The following is a 19,993-nucleotide window of genomic DNA, read 5'->3' as shown; positions in this document are numbered from 1 at the left end:
AAATAAAATAAAGTCAATTCTGAGCCACATCTTTTCCAGAATAGTTTTTAAAGACCTTTTCGGCATCAAAAATAGCTGCACTTCCTTTGTATATTTTGTGTTTTCTTATTTCAAAGCTGTTTCAAGCAATTGTATTTTAATATGTGTCATTTTAAATACAGAGAATTAATAAGAAATAAAACAGGCTCTGAAATATTAATTAAATCAATACTGACTGTTATGTTGAATGAACTGAAAAGTCTTCTAGTCTGTTTAAAAATTTGTTTCATTTCGGTTTGGCAAACAATTCTAAGACGTAGAAGGACTGCTGGTGTGAGCCAAGCTGTCAGGGAACAGTCTCTGGATATTTGTGTTGACACCCTGGACAGGTCACCAGTCTGTCTCAGGGCTACATATACAGAAAAACATTCACACCTACGGGCAATTTAGAGTAACCAATTAACCTCAGCATGTTTTTGGACTGTGGGAGGAAGCCGGAGTACCCGGAGAAAACCCACACATGCACAGGGAGAACATGCAAACTCCATGCAGAAAGATCCCAGGCCGCGATTTGAACCAGGATCTTCTTGCTGCAAGGTAAAGGTGCTAACCACTACGACACTGTGCAGCCCCCTCCTCTGATTGATGAAGTAAAATAACATCCAGAACAGTGGATTTCTGCCCTCTGGTGGCCAAAGCGTGAAACTACAACATCATGTTTATCAAAAGCAACAAAACTTGTTCATACGCAGCACTTCCATCAAGTGATTCAAAATACAATGGAAAAGATTGTAGTTAGGATTTTTCAGCATGAGATAAAACTGAACAAGTTGGTTGAAATGAATGAAAGAAAAGAATCAATGAATACGTTGATTAAATTAGACAAAATAAATATATGACAAAAAAATGAAAAACAAGAAAAAGAATAAATGGAACAACAGTTTGTGGACGTTAAAGATTTGGTGTTTATCTCATCAATATTTTAGTGGAAAAACAAGTTAAAATAAAGTAATGACAAGAATCCACTTTGACAAGTTTACAGATAAACTTTATTTAAAAGCATAAAGGCCTTTATTTTTATTTACAAAATGACTCAGGATTATGTTTCATGATTACGATTGTAAAAATGTTAGACTGAATCATTACCAAAGATGAGGTCATGATAAACTAAAAGATAACGCCGGAACATCCCCAGAAACAGATGAAGGACTGAAAACCTGGAACTGAGGCTCCAAGTGGGCAGATATCAGTCAGAGGGTAAAAATGTGGATTTTCAGCTCAGAATCAGAGTCTGTGTTGGCGATCCTCAGGGCCAGTGACCCCCAAATTAACTTATTCAGCCGTCAGGGAATAACCGGACCAGCTCTCCATCACATTCATTAGCTTATAGCATATAGCATTATAAATCACAGGTTATAATATCATACAATGCTCCCTCATTTTGCTGCCGTTCCTTCATAACCCCATCCTTATTGCTGACTAGGGGATCCCATATCCATGACTATTGACAGTGTTCATGAACCAGCCTCTGTTTGCTGCATGGAGCTGAAATGACAGGAAATCTCAGACTTCATCTGACTCTGACTGACTTGGAGTGTGACGTTGGTGTTTTGTTCTTTATTAAGTCTGAGGATAGAAAATACTTGGAGTTCACCAGGAGACTGAGTGTTGATGAAGACTTGAAGATTTTCTGGCTCATCTGAAGAAAGGACCAGGAGAAATCTCATGTGGATGAACTGAGTCAATGAATCAAACTGGACAAAATCTGTCCAAGAGGAAGCAGATGTTTGACAGCAGCAGCTGGTAGAAAACCTGTTTTATTGGTGAAGAGCTGCAGGACCCGATGAAGGCAGAAACTAAAGTCTGACAACACTGAACAACAAGATCTTCATGTGTGGAACAAAGCAGAGTTCTGGGAGTCTGATGGACTGATGAGACTAAAGTGGACTGTTTGGGCAGAACGTCTGGAGGCAGAAGGACCAGAAGAACAGCATCAACAGTCCTGTTGGTGGCTCTGAAGCTGCTAAACTGGAACGTGTGAGCAGCAGCATGGATTCTCTCAAACACCAGGACAGTTACAAGAACAATGTGAGGAAACTGAAGCTCACTGGACTTTCAGCAGGACCAGCATCCAAAGCAAACGTCCACCAAAGCCTGCTTCAGGAATCCTTCCTGGAAAGTCCTGGAGGTTCGTCTCAGTCCTGGATTTAATCCCAGTTAAAATCTTTGGAGGGATTTAAAGAAAGCAGCAGCTCAGAAAACAAAGAATATCAGTGATCTGGAAGCTTCTGAACACGAGGAACCGAGTGAAGGTGAAGAAGAGAGAAACTAGAAGAAACATTTAGTGGAGCTCAGAAAGGTCAAAGGATGTTGACATTAAATATGAACTCTGAGCTCAACAAGCTGCTTCTGGACCTTTGAGGACTAAACTGGATTCATCTTCAGAGCTGTTTGTCTCCTCCTCATGATGTGATCAAAACCCAGTAAAATGTGCTTCATTAAACTCTCTCTGGGCTCCAAGGCTTCAGCTGACATGTTTCCAGGACACTTTGTTCTCATCAGCTCAATGTGTTGCAGGTAGAGAAGCTCAACAACTTTGACTGCAGCTGGAAATAGAAAGTCAACTGAAATAGAATCCTGCACCGACACAAACATCCTGAAACTTACTGCACACTCTGCAACCTGACATCAACCTCCAACGTTTCATGTCAACATTAACTGCAGTTCTCCATCATTCACAGTGTGGAGCTGCAACACTAAACTACACAGTGATAACAACACACTTTACACTGGTTCCCAGTCCACCTCCCAGTAACATGGTCCAGTCAGAGTCTCTACACACCAGCTGCTGCTGCTTCAACCTCTGGATCATCAGGACACACTTCATCCTCTCACCACAAACACCGTCCTGATCAGCACAACCCCTTCCAGCTGCAGAGAGAAGAAGAAAGAAGAGAGGAGATCAATGAGTTTGATCAGCAGCTCATCAGGATAAAGAGCAGCAACATCTCATCTGGTCCTCAAGTTTCAGCTGACAAACCAACATGGAGGCTGTCAGTCAGCACATCTGGATGGAATCAGACACAACCTCCATTTCTCTACATGTGTACTTGTCCATACTTGAGTTCTCGTGTACTTGTGAAGCGTCATCAGTCAGAGACAAGTACTGTTCCTGTAGGATCCAAACTGAAATTTATGTTGATTTTCACATGTTCTTTCTTTTTATTAGTACGTGGATATGAATGGGAGAGAGAGAGTGTGAAGGTGTGTCCTTGAGGAAGCTGTAGGTGGAACCCAAGACCAGCTGTCACAACATCTGTCAGCCTCACTGTAGAGCTCCTTATCTGGACCAGACTTTACAATCTGCTGCTCTGATGCTTCTATAGCGGTTAAACAGGATATTAGTAGTTTTACGGGTCTCTAACAATCACATTTTGGTCTCAGTTTATTTTTTTATTGTTCACAGGAAAATTGGTTTGAATGAGGTCAAAGTTAAAGTTCATAACTTTCTATTGTTATTTAATGTTGGACACCATCACTGACTTTGTTCTTCTGAATTCTTGTCTGTCTTCATTACCTGTAGTACAACTTTGTTCTACTCTTATCACTGTTACTGTGCATTAAAATAATATTTCAGCTCTAGTTTATTGGAGGAACATGTGAATAAACCCAGATCCTCACTGACTGCTGGGAGACTCCACAGACAGAACATCAGCAGCTCCATCTTCAGCATCTGGACCAGCAGGATGCTGTTCATGGAACTGAAGGATAGAAAATGATTCAATGTATTTCATCATTTTGCACTTAAATATTTTAACTGTGTTCAAAAAATGAACTGAATCATTAAAGCCAGAATTTAATCTTCCTTTAATCAGACCTGTTTGATCAGATGCTGCTGATGTTTGAAAATGTTTCTGTTTTATGACCTGACTGGCAGAAGAAGAGCTCACCTGTAGGAGCTCACCTGTAGGAGCTCACCTGTAGGAGCTCACCTGTAGGAGCTCACCTGTAGGAGCTCACCTGTAGGAGCTCACCTGTAGGAGTTCACCTGTAGGAGTTCACCTGTAGGAGCTCACCTGTAGGAGCTCACCTGTAGGAGCTCACCTGTGTTCAGGTTCTGAATAAAGCAGCTGACATGAAATCTTCTCTCATTAATCAGTGATGATGTTCAGCATCCAGAAGTCCTGGTGATCACATTAAAGTGTAGTGATGTTTGTGTATCTGTCAGACTATAAACTTCTGGATGTTGGAGGACAAACATCAGCTCTGGATGTAGATTCATGTATTTTAGTGTTAATAATAAACTGTAAACCATCCATCCCTGTTTATGAGGTGTATTCAGATAAAACATGTGCTCCTAGAAAACAGTTCTACATCATGAGGAGTCCTGGTGAAGGTTTCATATTTTTCAGTGATCAGTTTCAGAAAAGTTTTTATGATCCATTGATAGAACTGAGAATAAGACGGTTCAGTTCAGTTGTCAATAAATCAACGCCTCTAAAGATGAACTGAAGATTTATAACAATCTGACAAACCTGAATGCATGCAGACATTAACTGTTGTATAAACTGTTGTATTAAAACATGAACATATAGGGCTGTGTTTTTATATCTGATTCCATTTTGTTGTTTTTCACGGTAAAGATAATCGTTCAGATGAGACGAGGTGGTGACGTCAGCAAGTACGCTCATGTTTGAACATGAACCAAGATAAGCTCTCATCAAGTACAGACTTGCATACTTGGTATTAAGGAACTGGAAAGGACACTGATCCAGATGTGACTGCTGGACCTGAGCAGAGCTTCTGCTCTGTACAAACACCTCATGGTTCCTACATGTGATGATGCTGTGAAATAAGAGCTGCTGGTTTGCAGGCTTCAGTCTCACTGATCTCAGAGCTCTGACAAACATCAGACTGATCAGCTGATCACTGTTGGAATGAGACAACAAACAGTGAGATCAGATCTGATGGACACTTTGATGAAGGAGGACCACTGTCTCTGCACATCTGGAAGGCTGACAGCTGGAATCAGCTTTATTTCCTCAACACATCAACACAACAACAGTCGGATTCACATCCACTCAAACACACCATGACAACAAGCTTGTGGCTCCTCTGATTGGCTGACTGCTGTCTCTGTGTTTCTGTCTCCATTCTGCTCTCACAGCTTCACTGAGAAGCTGCAGGTTTAAAGGAGACACTGGATCTTTGCTTTGATACTGACTGTGTTTAGTAGAAAACTGCTGGAAGCAGCAGAGACTGATGGAACCTTCAACTGACCTCAGAGTCTTCAGGATGCAGTCTGGACTCTCCACAAGATCTAACAGATGTTTCACTGATGAATACCGCAGGTTGTTTCCTCTCAGGTCCAGATGTTCCAGATGGGAGGGGTTGGACTTCAGAGCTGATACCAGAGAATCACAGCTGATCTCTGACAACCTGCAGTCAACCAATCTGAATAAAGAATAAAAGACCTGAGTTGAGGAGACAAAGGTCCTGCTTAATAAGAAATGGAAATATCTGCATTCAGAACCTCAGAATGCAGATTATAGCAACACTACAAAGATCAGTAGGTGGTGGTAGGTACTCCATCTGACTACAACATGGTGTGAATATATTATTTAGCAACTAATCAGTAAAAGACATGGATAAAGGACATTGATTCACCTTTTAACAATATGTGCACTATTTATTCTGAAATATGTAAACAGTTACAGTACAAAAATAAAAATCAATGAAAATATAGTTTGTAAGAGCAAACTATATTTCAGTTCAAATAATAACAACAAAAACATTAAAATACTCTAAGAATTGGTAACTGATATAATCAGACACAAATAAGAAAATAAAAAATAAACAAATACACTTTACTACAGACAACTACAGTTAAATTAAAAAAAAACATTTACTGTGCTACAAGAACTGGTAAGCTATCTATTTTTATCTATTTCTTCTTTCTTTCTGACATCTTTCACTTCTTCCGTCAGCATTGAGGCAGTGTTCACTTTTCTGGTTGCTAGATGTTGAGTTCCTCTGGTTCATCATCATCAAATAAACAAACAAGCACATGAAGAATTGTGTCCATGTTCTGTCTAGTGGCTTCATCAATATTCAATGAAAACACACATTTTTTTTTCAGCTTTTCAGAAATACTTTTCTTAAATGTTGCTGCTATGCCATGTGTATTTATGGAACCAACATGCTGATTTGACACGGACAGTTTAGACAAAGCATTTTTATCTTCAGCCAACTTTTTACACAGATTAACAAGTGGCTGAGATCTGGTGAAGGACAAGTCGTGTTCTGCAATCAACGAGCACACGCGTGTTTTTAAATGTCAAACCCGGTCAGTCTGATGCCGATACCTCAGTGGTGACTGTTGCTCCCGGTAAACCAGTTGTCAGTATCAGAGCAGACAGCAGCTCTGTGGGTCAGACTCGTGGCGTGGCAGCACTTTTTGCCACTAGTTGCAGCATGAGGTTTTTGTTAACACACGGTACAGAAGCAAGCACCAGACTCCTTCAGCTTTTCACAAAAGCAACCAAAGGGCTTTCTGTCTCTGTTTAACTCTTCCAAACACACAAAGCGCCATTTATTTTTACTCCACCAAGGAATGCAGCAGAGTTATGTGACGATCAGCGTACGTTTGTCCTTCCATCTATTTGTCTGTGAGCAACATTACTCATAAAAATGGAAGAACGGATTTGTATGAAATTTTCAGGGAAGGTTATAAATGACACAAGGACCAAGTGATTAGATTTTAGCAGTGATGCGGCTTATAGCCTGAATCCACAGATTTGTTAAAGATTTCTGTATCACTGCGTCACTGTAACCATGACAACCACAGACATAATAAAGAGTACATCACATTCATCTCGGCACACAAATAAAACATGATGTCTGACCTCAGAGTCTTCAGGATGCAGTCTGGACTCTCCAGAAAACCACTCAGATGTTTCACTCCTGAATCCTGCAGCTTGTTCCAGCTCAGGTCCAGATGTTCCAGATGGGAGGGGTTGGACTTCAGAGCTGAGACCAGAGAATCACAGCTGATCTCTGTCAACCTGCAGTACACCAATCTGAATAAAGAATAAAAGATGTGAGTTGAGGAGACAAAGGTCCTGCTTGAAATCATTCAGAGTTTCATCATGAGTTCAGAGATGAAGAAGCTTCAGAATGTCCAAGTTCAGAAAATGGAAACTCCAAACAGCTGAAGCCAACAGGATGCAGCTTCAAACAGTCCAACAGAAGCAGTGAAGAAGAGCTCTCATTAATATTCAACACGGTCTCACGGGGATTCGTGAAACTGTTACGTAAATTTTTTGTTTCTTTTTCGTGCGCACCAACACGATTTCGTCATGTTTTTCGTGCCGCTCACCACGAAATGTTTTTCGTGTTGCTCACAACGAAACCCGCTGTGGTAATCACAGCTGAAAGTGGTTTATACCAGCGGATTCATGACGATCTAAGCTGTCCATCGGCGTATACTGCTTGTGTGATCGCGTTTGCGGCCGCCGGCCGCCGGACATTCTTGAAATTCCTATGCAAATTGGGGAAAAAAAAAAAAAAAAAAAAAAAAAAAAAAAAAAGGTAAGTGTACCACCGGGTTATGGTTATGGTTAGGGTTATGGTTAGGGACGATGTCATGCAAAATATAGCGTTGGATTCGCCATGGTTTTACATTAAAAATATAATACACACATTCGTTTGAAATACGTTCTGGGTGGCACGAAAAGTCCGCCGTTTAAAATACATTGGTGCGCATTTCGTGGTGAGCGGCACGAAAAACATGACGAAATCGTGTTGGTGCGCACGAAACCGAAACTAAAACTTACGTGACAGTTTCACGAATCCTCGTGAGATCGGGCTAATGACAACATGCTGCTGCTTCAATAAAGACGGAGTGACTTCAGCTCTGAAACTCTGCAGCTCCACCAGTGGCTCCATCCACACAAACTCATGCTGAGCAACAAACACAAGGAAACACACTCTGACATTTATTTCACTTTCTGCTCAGAGTCACACAAACACACAAGAAGGAAACGTGGACAAAATGAGGCTCCAGACTCTAAAATATCTTCATGTTTTGGTACCATGGAGACGTTTCCATCAGGACTCTACATTCACATGATTTCATTATTGATCCATCTGTCATTGATGGTGGAAAGTGTCCATCACAGTTTTCAGAGGACCAAGTGACGTCTTCAAACTGTTTTCTCAAACACAAACATCTTTACTTTCAAATGACTCAAACCAGAGAAAAGAAGAAAATCAGCAGAAACTGAAGCAGAAAATGTTCCCATTGTTCCTGATAAATGACTTCAACTGTTCATCAACTGTATCAACTTTTGCTGTCAATTGAGGTAACTTGGATTTGAACTAGAGATGTCCGAAATTGACTTTGTTGCTGAAAACCGATATGCCAAAATTGTCCAACTCTCAATTTCCAATTCCGATATCAAGCGATACCGATATATGTGGACTTGGAAATACTTCCAAACCACAGACATGTTGTTAGTCAGGCACAGCAAGCTTGTTACTGCAGACACACTTGGAGAGCTTCAAGTGAAAAATAGACCAAAATCTGAACTTTGTTGCTTTTGGGTGGGGGTCGGGGTACAATCTAGCTAATTAATAAGAAATGGAAATATCTGCATTCAGAACCTCAGAATGCAGATTATAGCAACACGACAAAGATCAGTAGGTGGTGGTAGGTACTCCATCTGACTACAACATGGTGTGAATATATTATTTAGCAACTAATCAGTAAAAGACATGGAAAAAGGACATTGATTCACCTTTTAACAATATGTGCACTATTTATTCTGAAATATGTAAACAGCTACAGTACAAAAATAAAAATCAATGAAAATATAGTTTGTAAGAGCAAACTATATTTCAGTTCAAAAAATAACAACAAAAACATTCAAATACTCTAAGAATTGGTAACTGAAATAATCAGACACAAATAAGAAAATAGAAAATAAACAAATACACTTTACTACAGACAACTACAGTTCAATTAAAAAAACATTTACTGTGCTACAAGAACTGGTAAGCTATCTATTTTTATCGATTTCTTCCTTCTTTCTGACATCTTTCACTTCTTCCGTCAGCATTGAGGCAGTGTTCACTTTTCTGGTTGCTAGATGTTGAGTTCCTCTGGTTCATCATCATCAAATAAACAAACAAGCACATGAAGAATTGTGTCCATGTTCTGTCTAGTGGCTTCATCAATATTCAATGAAAACACACATTTTTTTTTCAGCTTTTCAGAAATACTTTTCTTAAATGTTGCTGCTATGCCATGTGTATTTATGGAACCAACATGCTGATTTGACACGGACAGTTTAGACAAAGCATTTTTATCTTCAGACAACTTTTTACACAGATTAACAAGTGGCTGAGATCTGGTGAAGGACAAGTCGTGTTCTGCAATCAACGAGCACACGCGTGTTTTTAAATGTCAAACCCGGTCAGTCTGATGCCGATACCTCAGTGGTGACTGTTGCTCCCGGTAAACCAGTTGTCAGTATCAGAGCAGACAGCAGCTCTGTGGGTCAGACTCGTGGCGTGGCAGCACTTTTTGCCACTAGTTGCAGCATGAGGTTTTTGTTAACACACGGTACAGAAGCAAGCACCAGACTCCTTCAGTTTTTCACAAAAGCAACCAAAGGGCTTTCTGTCTCTGTTTAACTCTTCCAAACACACAAAGCGCCATTTATTTTTACTCCATCAAGGAATGCAGCAGAGTTATGTGACGATCAGCGTACGTTTGTCCTTCCATCTATTTGTCTGTGAGCAACATTACTCATAAAAATGGAAGAACGGATTTGTATGAAATTTTCAGGGAAGGTTATAAATGACACAAGGACCAAGTGATTAGATTTTAGCAGTGATGCGGCTTATAGCCTGAATCCACGGATTTGTTAAAGATTTCTGTATCACTGCGCCACTGTAACCATGACAACCACAGACATAATAAAGAGTACATCACATTCATCTCGGCACACAAATAAAACATGATGTCTGACCTCAGATCCTTCAGGATGCAGTCTGGACTCTCCAGAAAACCACACAGATGTTTCACTCCTGAATCCTGCAGCTTGTTCTCACTCAGGTCCAGATGTTCCAGATGGGAGGGGTTGGACTTCAGAGCTGAGACCAGAGAATCACAGCTGATCTCTGACAACCTGCAGTGCTCCAATCTGAATAAAGAATAAAAGATGTGAGTTGAGGAGACAAAGGTCCTGCTTGAAATCATTCAGAGTTTCATCATGAGTTCAGCGATGAAGAAGCTTCAGAATGTCCAAGTTCAGAAAATGGAAACTCCAAACAGCTGAAGCCAACAGGATGCAGCTTCAAACAGTCCAACAGAAGCAGTGAAGAAGAGCTCTCATTAATATTAATGACAACATGCTGCTGCTTCAATAAAGACGGAGTGACTTCAGCTCTGAAACTCTGCAGCTCCACCAGTGGCTCCATCCACACAAACTCATGCTGAGCAACAAACACAAGGAAACACACTCTGACATTTATTTCACTTTCTGCTCAGAGTCACACAAACACACAAGAAGGAAACGTGGACAAAATGAGGCTCCAGACTCTAAAATATCTTCATGTTCTGGAACCATGGAGACGTTTCCATCAGGACTCTACATTCACATGATTTCATTATTGATCCATCTGTCATTGATGGTGGAAAGTGTCCATCACAGTTTTCAGAGGACCAGGTGACGTCTTCAAACTGTTTTCTCAAACACAAACATCTTCACTTTCAAATGACTCAAACCAGAGAAAAGAAGAAAATCGGCAGAAACTGAAGCAGAAAATGTTCCCATTGTTCCTGATAAATGACTTCAACTGTTCATCAACTTTATCAACTTTTGCTGTCAATGGAGGTAACTTGGATTTGAACTAGAGATGTCCGATATTGACTTTGTTACTGAAAACCGATATGCCAATATTGTCCAACTCTCAATTTCCAATTCCGACATCAAGCGATACCGATATATGTGGACTTGGAAATACTTCCAAACCACAGACATGTTGTTAGTCAGGCACAGCAAGCTTGTTACTGCAGACACACTTGCAGAGCTTCAAGTGAAAAATAGACCAAAATCTGAACTTTTTGCTTTTGGGTGGGGGTCGGGTTACAATCTATCTAATTAATAAGAAATGGAAATATCTGCATTCAGAACCTCAGAATGCAGATTATAGCAACACTACAAAGATCAGTAGGTGGTGGTAGGTACTCCATCTGACTACAACATGGTGTGAATATATTATTTAGCAACTAATCAGTAAAAGACATGGAAAAAGGACATTGATTCACCTTTTAACAATATGTGCACTATTTATTCTGAAATATGTAAACAGCTACAGTACAAAAATAAAAATCAATGAAAATATAGTTTGTAAGAGCAAACTATATTTCAGTTCAAAAAATAACAACAAAAACATTCAAATACTCTAAGAATTGGTAACTGAAATAATCAGACACAAATAAGAAAATAGAAAATAAACAAATACACTTTACTACAGACAACTACAGTTAAATTAAAAAACATTTACTGTGTTACAAGAACTGGTAAGCTATCTATTTTTATCTATTTCTTCTTTCTTTCTGACATCTTTCACTTCTTCCGTCAGCATTGAGGCAGTGTTCACTTTTCTGGTTGCTAGATGTTGAGTTCCTCTGGTACATCATCATCAAATAAACAAACAAGCACATGAAGAATTGTGTCCATGTTCTGTCTAGTGGCTTCATCAATATTCAATGAAAACACACATTTTTTCAGCTTTTCAGAAATACTTTTCTTCAATGTTGCTGCTATGCCATGTGTATTTATGGAACCAACATGCTGATTTGACACGGACAGTTTAGACAAAGCATTTTTATCTTCTGTTAAAGTATTTGTTTTATAACGCTCTTACTCACTGTATTCAGAGAGGCTTTTATTTTGAAGTCACACTATACAGGAAATGATGTAGGTTCACTGACGAAAACTTGTTCCTGGCGCGTAGAGCCAATGTTGTTGTTCACAGTCCTGCCACGGAGTTACTTTGCTCTCCAAAAATAAATATGTCCAGAGAAGAGGCTAAAGAGCACCTGCGAGAGTCCTGGTTATTCTACGCCCCTCAACAGGTTATGGGCCCAGGCACCCAGCAAGGTACCCACACTCGGCAAGGTATCCAGACACCACGGCACCGAGTCAGACAGGCAAAGTTGAACCGACGGACCGAGGCTGCTGCAGAAGGTGTGCAAGGCCGGATTTGAGCCGAATAAAATAACCAGACGCAGAGGTAAAGCAAACGTGAAGCATTACACGGAGCTTGGCATGGACTTTGAGCAAGTTATGTGACAGCATATTTGAAGAAAGAAGCGCGATGTATTACGCAGGCTACTAAGCTAATCAAGCAAAGCTAAAATGAAGTTTGGGCGCCAGAGAAAATAAAAATGGCGGCTCGTGCTGCAGGAACTCTGTCCCCGCAACTGTTCTTTGATGGATCAGAGGAGAAGTATGACCTTTGGGAAACAAGGTTTTTGGGACATTTACACATATTAAACCTGAAAGAGACTATTTTGAATGCACCAGCTGGTGAAGAACAAATAGTAGCAGACAGGAAAAAGAACCCAGATTGCTATGCTGAGCTAATAAGGCTAATCGATGATAAGAGCTTGTCATTGATCAGACATGAGGCTCAATACGACGGCAGAAAGGCATTGAAAATATTGAGAGAGCATTACTCAGGGAAAAGTAAACCTCGTATCATAAACCTGTACACGTCTCTGACAAAGCTTAGAAAAGCAAACAACGAGTCAACTACGGACTACATCATAAGAGCAGAAAACGTGATTATAGCTCTTCGTGATGCCGGTGAAACGCTCAGTGATGGTTTGATCATAGCCATGCTTCTTGGTGGTCTACCAGATGCCTACAAACCACTAGCAGTACATGTAACACAAAATGAGGATAATGTTACATTTGCTGACTTTAAAAGAAGATTGAGAATTTATGAAGAATCTGAGAAAATGAGCACACGTGAGACCACTGATAATGTGATGAAAACTGATGCAAAGCAGGAGAGAGGTGTTCACAGAAAGTACACCAGCAACCCAGGAAAAAATGATGATACTAACATTACATGTTTTAAATGCGGATTAAAAGGACATAGAGCAAGAAAATGTCTCCGAAAAGTGTGGTGCAACAACTGTAAGAGCAACACACATCATGAATCCCTGTGCAAGAAGAAAGATAAACAGGACAATGCAAGGAAAGTCACAGATGAAGATGCAAATGACTTCCTTTTCAAAGCCGCACAAACAAAAGGAAATGGTCCAACCCCCAAAGTGAAAATGAAGGGCATTATGGTTGATGCTGGAGCGACATCCCACATCGTAAATGACATAAAGATGTTTACGAGCTTTGATGACACTTTCCAACCAGAGACTCATTCAGTGGAGCTTGCTGATGGGACGCGTTGCAGTGGAATGGCACAAGGCAGAGGAACAGTGATGATACGCCTACTGGACAGCGACGGACGTGAACAGAGAGCACAACTGAGGGAGGCTTTGTACATGCCATCTTATCCCCACGACATCTTTTCAGTGTCAAGAGTTACTGGTGGAGGAGCAACAGTAACCTTCAAGCGAGGAGACAGTCACATAGTCACCAAAGATGGTAAAAGATTCGACATTCATGAATATGAAAAGCTGTATTACCTACCTACTGTTGATAATGCTGACCAGTGTAAAGTGTACCATGATGTACAAACCTGGCATGAGATTCTTGGGCATTGTAATTTTGATGAAGTGATCAAACTACAAAGTGTGGTAAAAGGTATGAACTTTAAGGGAAATGCAGTGAAGCCAGATGAAATGTGTGAAATTTGTACACAAGGAAAGTTTACTCAAACGAGGAATAGGGAACCAGACGTAAAAGCAAAGAAACCATTAGAGCTTATTCATACTGATCTAGCAGGCCCAATGAAAACTACAAGTATAGAAGGATACAAGTATGCCCAGTCATTTACTGATGATTATTCAGGGGCTATACTAGTATATTTTCTTAAGTCAAAAAGCGATGCAGTTCTCGCTACAGAAAAGTTTTTAGCTGATGTAGCACCCTATGGGGAAGTAAAATGTGTACGTTCAGACAACGGCACTGAGTTCACAAGTAAAGATTTTCAGATGTTGTTAACAAAGAATAAAATCAGACATGAAACATCTGCACCTTATTCGCCACACCAAAATGGCACCGCAGAGCGAGGTTGGCGAACACTTTATGATATGGCAAGATGTTTACTGTTAGAGAGCAAGTTACCAGACTCAATGTGGAACTATGCTATTCAAACAGCTGAACATATTAGGAACAGATGTTACAACAGGCGAACAAAGAAAACAGCATATGAGTCACTGACAGGAAAACTACCAAATGTATCCCAAATGCAAAAGTTTGGATCAACATGTTTTAGCTACAAACATGAAAAAGGTAAACTAGACTCTAGATGCGAACAAGGCATTTTTGTAGGCTACGATAAAAACAGCCCAGCCTTTCTGGTTTACTATCCTAAAATAGAGAAGGTCCAAAAGCATAGGTTGGTGAAATTCACAGCTAAAGCAAGTAAAGAAAAGAGACACAAACGGCAGAGTCATTTGAAGGATTTGACAATACAATCAGAGACAGTGAGTTTCGTGATACAAAAGACAAAGATGAGAGAGCTCAAGCCGAAAACTTTGCAGAAAACAGTTCTCAGACTTTAAATGAACAAGTAGGAGCTGAGTCAGTAGAAGCTAATGCTGAAACTGTAAAGAGGAGAAATCCACCCAGAACAAAACAAAAACCAGTATATTTACAAGATTTTGAGACAGAGGACTCAATAGACAAATTACAAACTTGTGTGGATTTTTGTTACCGAGCAGTGTGTGACATACCAAAGACTTATGATGAAGCAGTGACATCATCCAAGTCAAGACAGTGGAAAAGCGCCATGGACGAGGAGATGCATTCACTGGAGGAGAATGAGACTTTTCAGCTAACCCAATTACCACCAAGTAAACAAGTACTGGGAGGACGATGGGTCTATGCAGTTAAAGTGGACATAGATGGTTCGAACAAGTACAAGGCAAGATTTGTCGCCAAAGGATACAACCAGAAGTCCGGAACAGACTATGATGAGACATTCTCACCCACAGCTGACATGACAAGTGTCAGAGTTGTCATGCAGAAAGCAGTGCAGGAGGATCTGATCCTGCATCAGATGGACGTCAAGACAGCGTATCTTCACGCACCCATTGACTGTGAGATCTACATAGAGCAACCTCAAGGTTATGAGAAAAGGTCAAAAACAGGTGAAAAACTGGTATGTAGATTGAAGAAGTCTTTGTATGGACTCAAGCAGTCAGGGAGAAACTGGAATGCAGTATTACACTCATACTTATGTGAAAATGGTTTTGTGCAAAATAGTGCAGATCATTGTGTGTATACTAAGGAACAACATGGTGAAAAGGTAATCCTCATTGTATGGGTAGATGACCTTATTCTAGCTGCTAATAATGAAAAAGCAATGTTTAATGTAAAGAGAATGCTAACTCAGAGATTCAAAATGAAAGACTTAGAAATACTTAAACATTTCTTAGGAATCGATTTTGAACAAACAAATGGACAGGTCAAAATGTCACAAGAGAGATATGTTAAAAAGATATTAGAAAGGTTTGAAATGCAAAACTGCAAACCGAGAGGAACTCCTTGTGAACCAAAACTTGATTACACAGAAAGTGCAGAAAAGTTGAAACAACCAAGACAGTACAGAGAAGCAGTGGGAAGTTTAATTTACTTGTCCACATGCACTAGACCTGACATTAATTTTATTGTCAGTAAACTATCTCAAAACTTCAGTGAACCTACTATGGAACATTGGAATACAGTAAAGCATGTATTTCGATATCTTAAAGGTACAGCTGAACAAGGACTGTATTTCAAAAAGAACACAGCAGAAAAACTTGGTCTAAAAATTTACTGTGATGCAAGTTGGGCATCAAATGAGATGGACAGACGAAGTACATCAGGATATTGTGCCAGTCTAAGTAATGAAAGTTCACTTATTTCATGGAAAACAAGGAAACAACAGACAGTAGCGCTTTCTACCTGTGAAGCAGAATATATTGCTTTAGCTTCAGCTATGCAGGAGTGTCTTTATTTAGAGCAGCTACTTCAAGGACTTGACAGCTACGAATATACAAAAACCAAAGTGTACGAAGACAATCAAGGTACAATCGCACTAACAAAGAATCCTGTTAACAGACAGAGATGTAAACACATTGATGTGAAGTACCATTTCATCAGAGGTGTTGTGACTACTGGAAGGGTCATTTTGAAATATTGTCCAACTGATAAAATGATTGCTGATGTGTTGACAAAGCCAGCTACAAGACAAAAGTTGAGAGATTTCAGAGAAAAATTGTTTGGCAATTAGAAAATGTTTATGCAACGAGATTGCTATTATGTAATGTGTTACCCAGTGAGCTAACAGCGAGTGGGGGTGTTAAAGTATTTGTTTTATAACGCTCTTACTCACTGTATTCAGAGAGGCTTTTATTTTGAAGTCACACTATACAGGAAATGATGTAGGTTCACTGACGAAAACTTGTTCCTGGCGCGTAGAGCCAATGTTGTTGTTCACAGTCCTGCCACGGAGTTACTTTGCTCTCCAAAAATAAATATGTCCAGAGAAGAGGCTAAAGAGCACCTGCGAGAGTCCTGGTTATTCTACGCCCCTCAACATCTTCAGACAACTTTTTACACAGATTAACAAGTGGCTGAGATCTGGTGAAGGACAAGTCATGTTCTGCAATCAACGAGCACACGCGTGTTTTTAAATGTCAAACCCGGTCAGTCTGATGCCGATACCTCAGTGGTGACTGTTGCTCCCGGTAAACCAGTTGTCAGTATCAGAGCAGACAGCAGCTCTGTGGGTCAGACTCGTGGCGTGGCAGCACTTTCTGCCACTAGTTGCAGCATGAGGTTTTTGTTAACACACGGTACAGAAGCAAGCACCAGACTCCTTCAGTTTTTCACAAAAGCAACCAAAGGGCTTTCTGTCTCTGTTTAACTCTTCCAACCACACAAAGCGCCATTTATTTTTACTCCACCAAGGAATGCAGCAGAGTTATGTGACGATCAGCGTACGTTTGTCCTTCCGTCTATTTGTCTGTGAGCAACATTACTCATAAAAATGGAAGAACGGATTTGTATGAAATTTTCAGGGAAGGTTATAAATGACACAAGGACCAAGTGATTAGATTTTAGCAGTGATGCGGCTTATAGCCTGAATCCACGGATTTGTTAAAGATTTCTGTATCACTGCGCCACTGTAACCATGACAACCACAGACATAATAAAGAGTACATCACATTCATCTTGGCACACAAATAAAACATGATGTCTGACCTCAGATCCTTCAGGATGCAGTCTGGACTCTCCAGAAAACCACACAGATGTTTCACTCCTGAATCCTGCAGGTTGTTCTCACTCAGGTCCAGATGTTCCAGATGGGAGGGGTTGGACTTCAGAGCTGAGACCAGAGAATCACAGCTGATCTCTGACAACCTGCAGTGCTCCAATCTGAATAAAGAATAAAAGATGTGAGTTGAGGAGACAAAGGTCCTGCTTGAAATCATTCAGAGTTTCATCATGAGTTCAGCGATGAAGAAGCTTCAGAATGTCCAAGTTCAGAAAATGGAAACTCCAAACAGCTGAAGCCAACAGGATGCAGCTTCAAACAGTCCAACAGAAGCAGTGAAGAAGAGCTCTCATTAATATTAATGACAACATGCTGCTGCTTCAATAAAGACGGAGTGACTTCAGCTCTGAAACTCTGCAGCTCCACCAGTGGCTCCATCCACACAAACTCATGCTGAGCAACAAACACAAGGAAACACACTCTGACATTTATTTCACTTTCTGCTCAGAGTCACACAAACACACAAGAAGGAAACATGGACAAAATGAGGCTCCAGACTCTAAAATATCTTCATGTTCTGGAACCATGGAGACGTTTCCATCAAGACTCTACATTCACATGATTTCATTATTGATCCATCTGTCATTGATGGTGGAAAGTGTCCATCACAGTTTTCAGAGGACCAGGTGACGTCTTCAAACTGTTTTCTCAAACACAAACATCTTCACTTTCAAATGACTCAAACCAGAGAAAAGAAGAAAATCGGCAGAAACTGAAGCAGAAAATGTTCCCATTGTTCCTGATAAATGACTTCAACTGTTCATCAACTTTATCAACTTTTGCTGTCAATGGAGGTAACTTGGATTTGAACTAGAGATGTCCGATATTGACTTTGTTACTGAAAACCGATATGCCAATATTGTCCAACTCTCAATTTCCAATTCCGACATCAAGCGATACCGATATATGTGGACTTGGAAATCCTTCCAAACCACAGACATGTTGTTAGTCAGGCACAGCAAGCTTGTTACTGCAGACACACTTGCAGAGCTTCAAGTGAAAAATAGACCAAAATCTGAACTTTTTGCTTTTGGGTGGGGGTCGGGTTACAATCTATCTAATTAATAAGAAATGGAAATATCTGCATTCAGAACCTCAGAATGCAGATTATAGCAACACTACAAAGATCAGTAGGTGGTGGTAGGTACTCCATCTGACTACAACATGGTGTGAATATATTATTTAGCAACTAATCAGTAAAAGACATGGAAAAAGGACATTGATTCACCTTTTAACAATATGTGCACTATTTATTCTGAAATATGTAAACAGCTACAGTACAAAAATAAAAATCAATGAAAATATAGTTTGTAAGAGCAAACTATATTTCAGTTCAAAAAATAACAACAAAAACATTCAAATACTCTAAGAATTGGTAACTGAAATAATCAGACACAAATAAGAAAATAGAAAATAAACAAATACACTTTACTACAGACAACTACAGTTCAATTAAAAAAACATTTACTGTGTTACAAGAACTGGTAAGCTATCTATTTTTATCTATTTCTTCTTTCTTTCTGACATCTTTCACTTCTTCCGTCAGCATTGAGGCAGTGTTCACTTTTCTGGTTGCTAGATGTTGAGTTCCTCTGGTTCATCATCATCAAATAAACAAACAAGCACATGAAGAATTGTGTCCATGTTCTGTCTGGTGGCTTCATCATTATTCAATGAAAACACACATTTTTTCAGCTTTTCAGAAATACTTTTCTTCAATGTTGCTGCTATGCCATGTGTATTTATGGAACCAACATGCTGATTTGACACGGACAGTTTAGACAAAGCATTTTTATCTTCAGACAACTTTTTACACAGATTAACAAGTGGCTGAGATCTGGTGAAGGACAAGTCGTGTTCTGCAATCAACGAGCACACGCGTGTTTTTAAATGTCAAACCCGGTCAGTCTGATGCCGATACCTCAGTGGTGACTGTTGCTCCCGGTAAACCAGTTGTCAGTATCAGAGCAGACAGCAGCTCTGTGGGTCAGACTCGTGGCGTGGCAGCACTTTTTGCCACTAGTTGCAGCATGAGGTTTTTGTTAACACACGGTACAGAAGCAAGCACCAGACTCCTTCAGTTTTTCACAAAAGCAACCAAAGGGCTTTCTGTCTCTGTTTAGCTCTTCCAAACACACAAAGTGCCATTTATTTTTACTCCACCAAGGAATGCAGCAGAGTTATGTGACGATCAGCGTACGTTTGTCCTTCCGTCTATTTGTCTGTGAGCAACATTACTCATAAAAATGGAAGAACGGATTTGTATGAAATTTTCAGGGAAGGTTATAAATGACACAAGGACCAAGTGATTAGATTTTAGCAGTGATGCGGCTTATAGCCTGAATCCACACATTTGTTAAAGATTTCTGTATCACTGCGTCACTGTAACCATGACAACAATGGACTCACCTGCAGCTGGATCTCAACGTCTTTCTAAGACCCGCCCCCACTCTACTCCCATTGGCTAGTGATTTTAGTTTGGTTGAGA

At 40.0% G+C, this 19,993-nt stretch overlaps 1 protein-coding gene and 1 long non-coding RNA gene across 2 annotated transcripts in view; both read right to left on the bottom strand.

The window, feature by feature from the left end:
- Positions 1–19,993, bottom strand: part of LOC110972363 (NACHT, LRR and PYD domains-containing protein 14-like) — a 121,406-nt gene that overhangs the window by 79,458 nt on the left and 21,955 nt on the right. Inside the window, exons 3-4 of the mRNA XM_051942067.1 lie at positions 10,173–10,187; positions 6,885–7,043 (exon numbers count right to left, since the gene is read on the bottom strand). Coding sequence (XP_051798027.1) covers positions 6,885–7,043; positions 10,173–10,187 — 174 coding nt within the window. The remainder of the gene's footprint in view (positions 1–6,884; positions 7,044–10,172; positions 10,188–19,993) is intronic.
- LOC127531859 (uncharacterized) lies at positions 1,003–5,376 on the bottom strand. Its single transcript, XR_007939094.1, has 2 exons — positions 5,260–5,376; positions 1,003–2,910 (listed from the first exon to the last, which is right to left on the bottom strand). It is a non-coding gene; the product is annotated as an uncharacterized LOC127531859 (long non-coding RNA).

This window comes from Acanthochromis polyacanthus, chromosome 22, assembly GCF_021347895.1.
Source record: "Acanthochromis polyacanthus isolate Apoly-LR-REF ecotype Palm Island chromosome 22, KAUST_Apoly_ChrSc, whole genome shotgun sequence".
Classification (NCBI taxonomy): Eukaryota; Metazoa; Chordata; class Actinopteri; family Pomacentridae; genus Acanthochromis; species Acanthochromis polyacanthus.
Note: the sequence above shows the minus strand (reverse complement) of the source record. Positions and strands in the feature narration are given on the sequence as shown.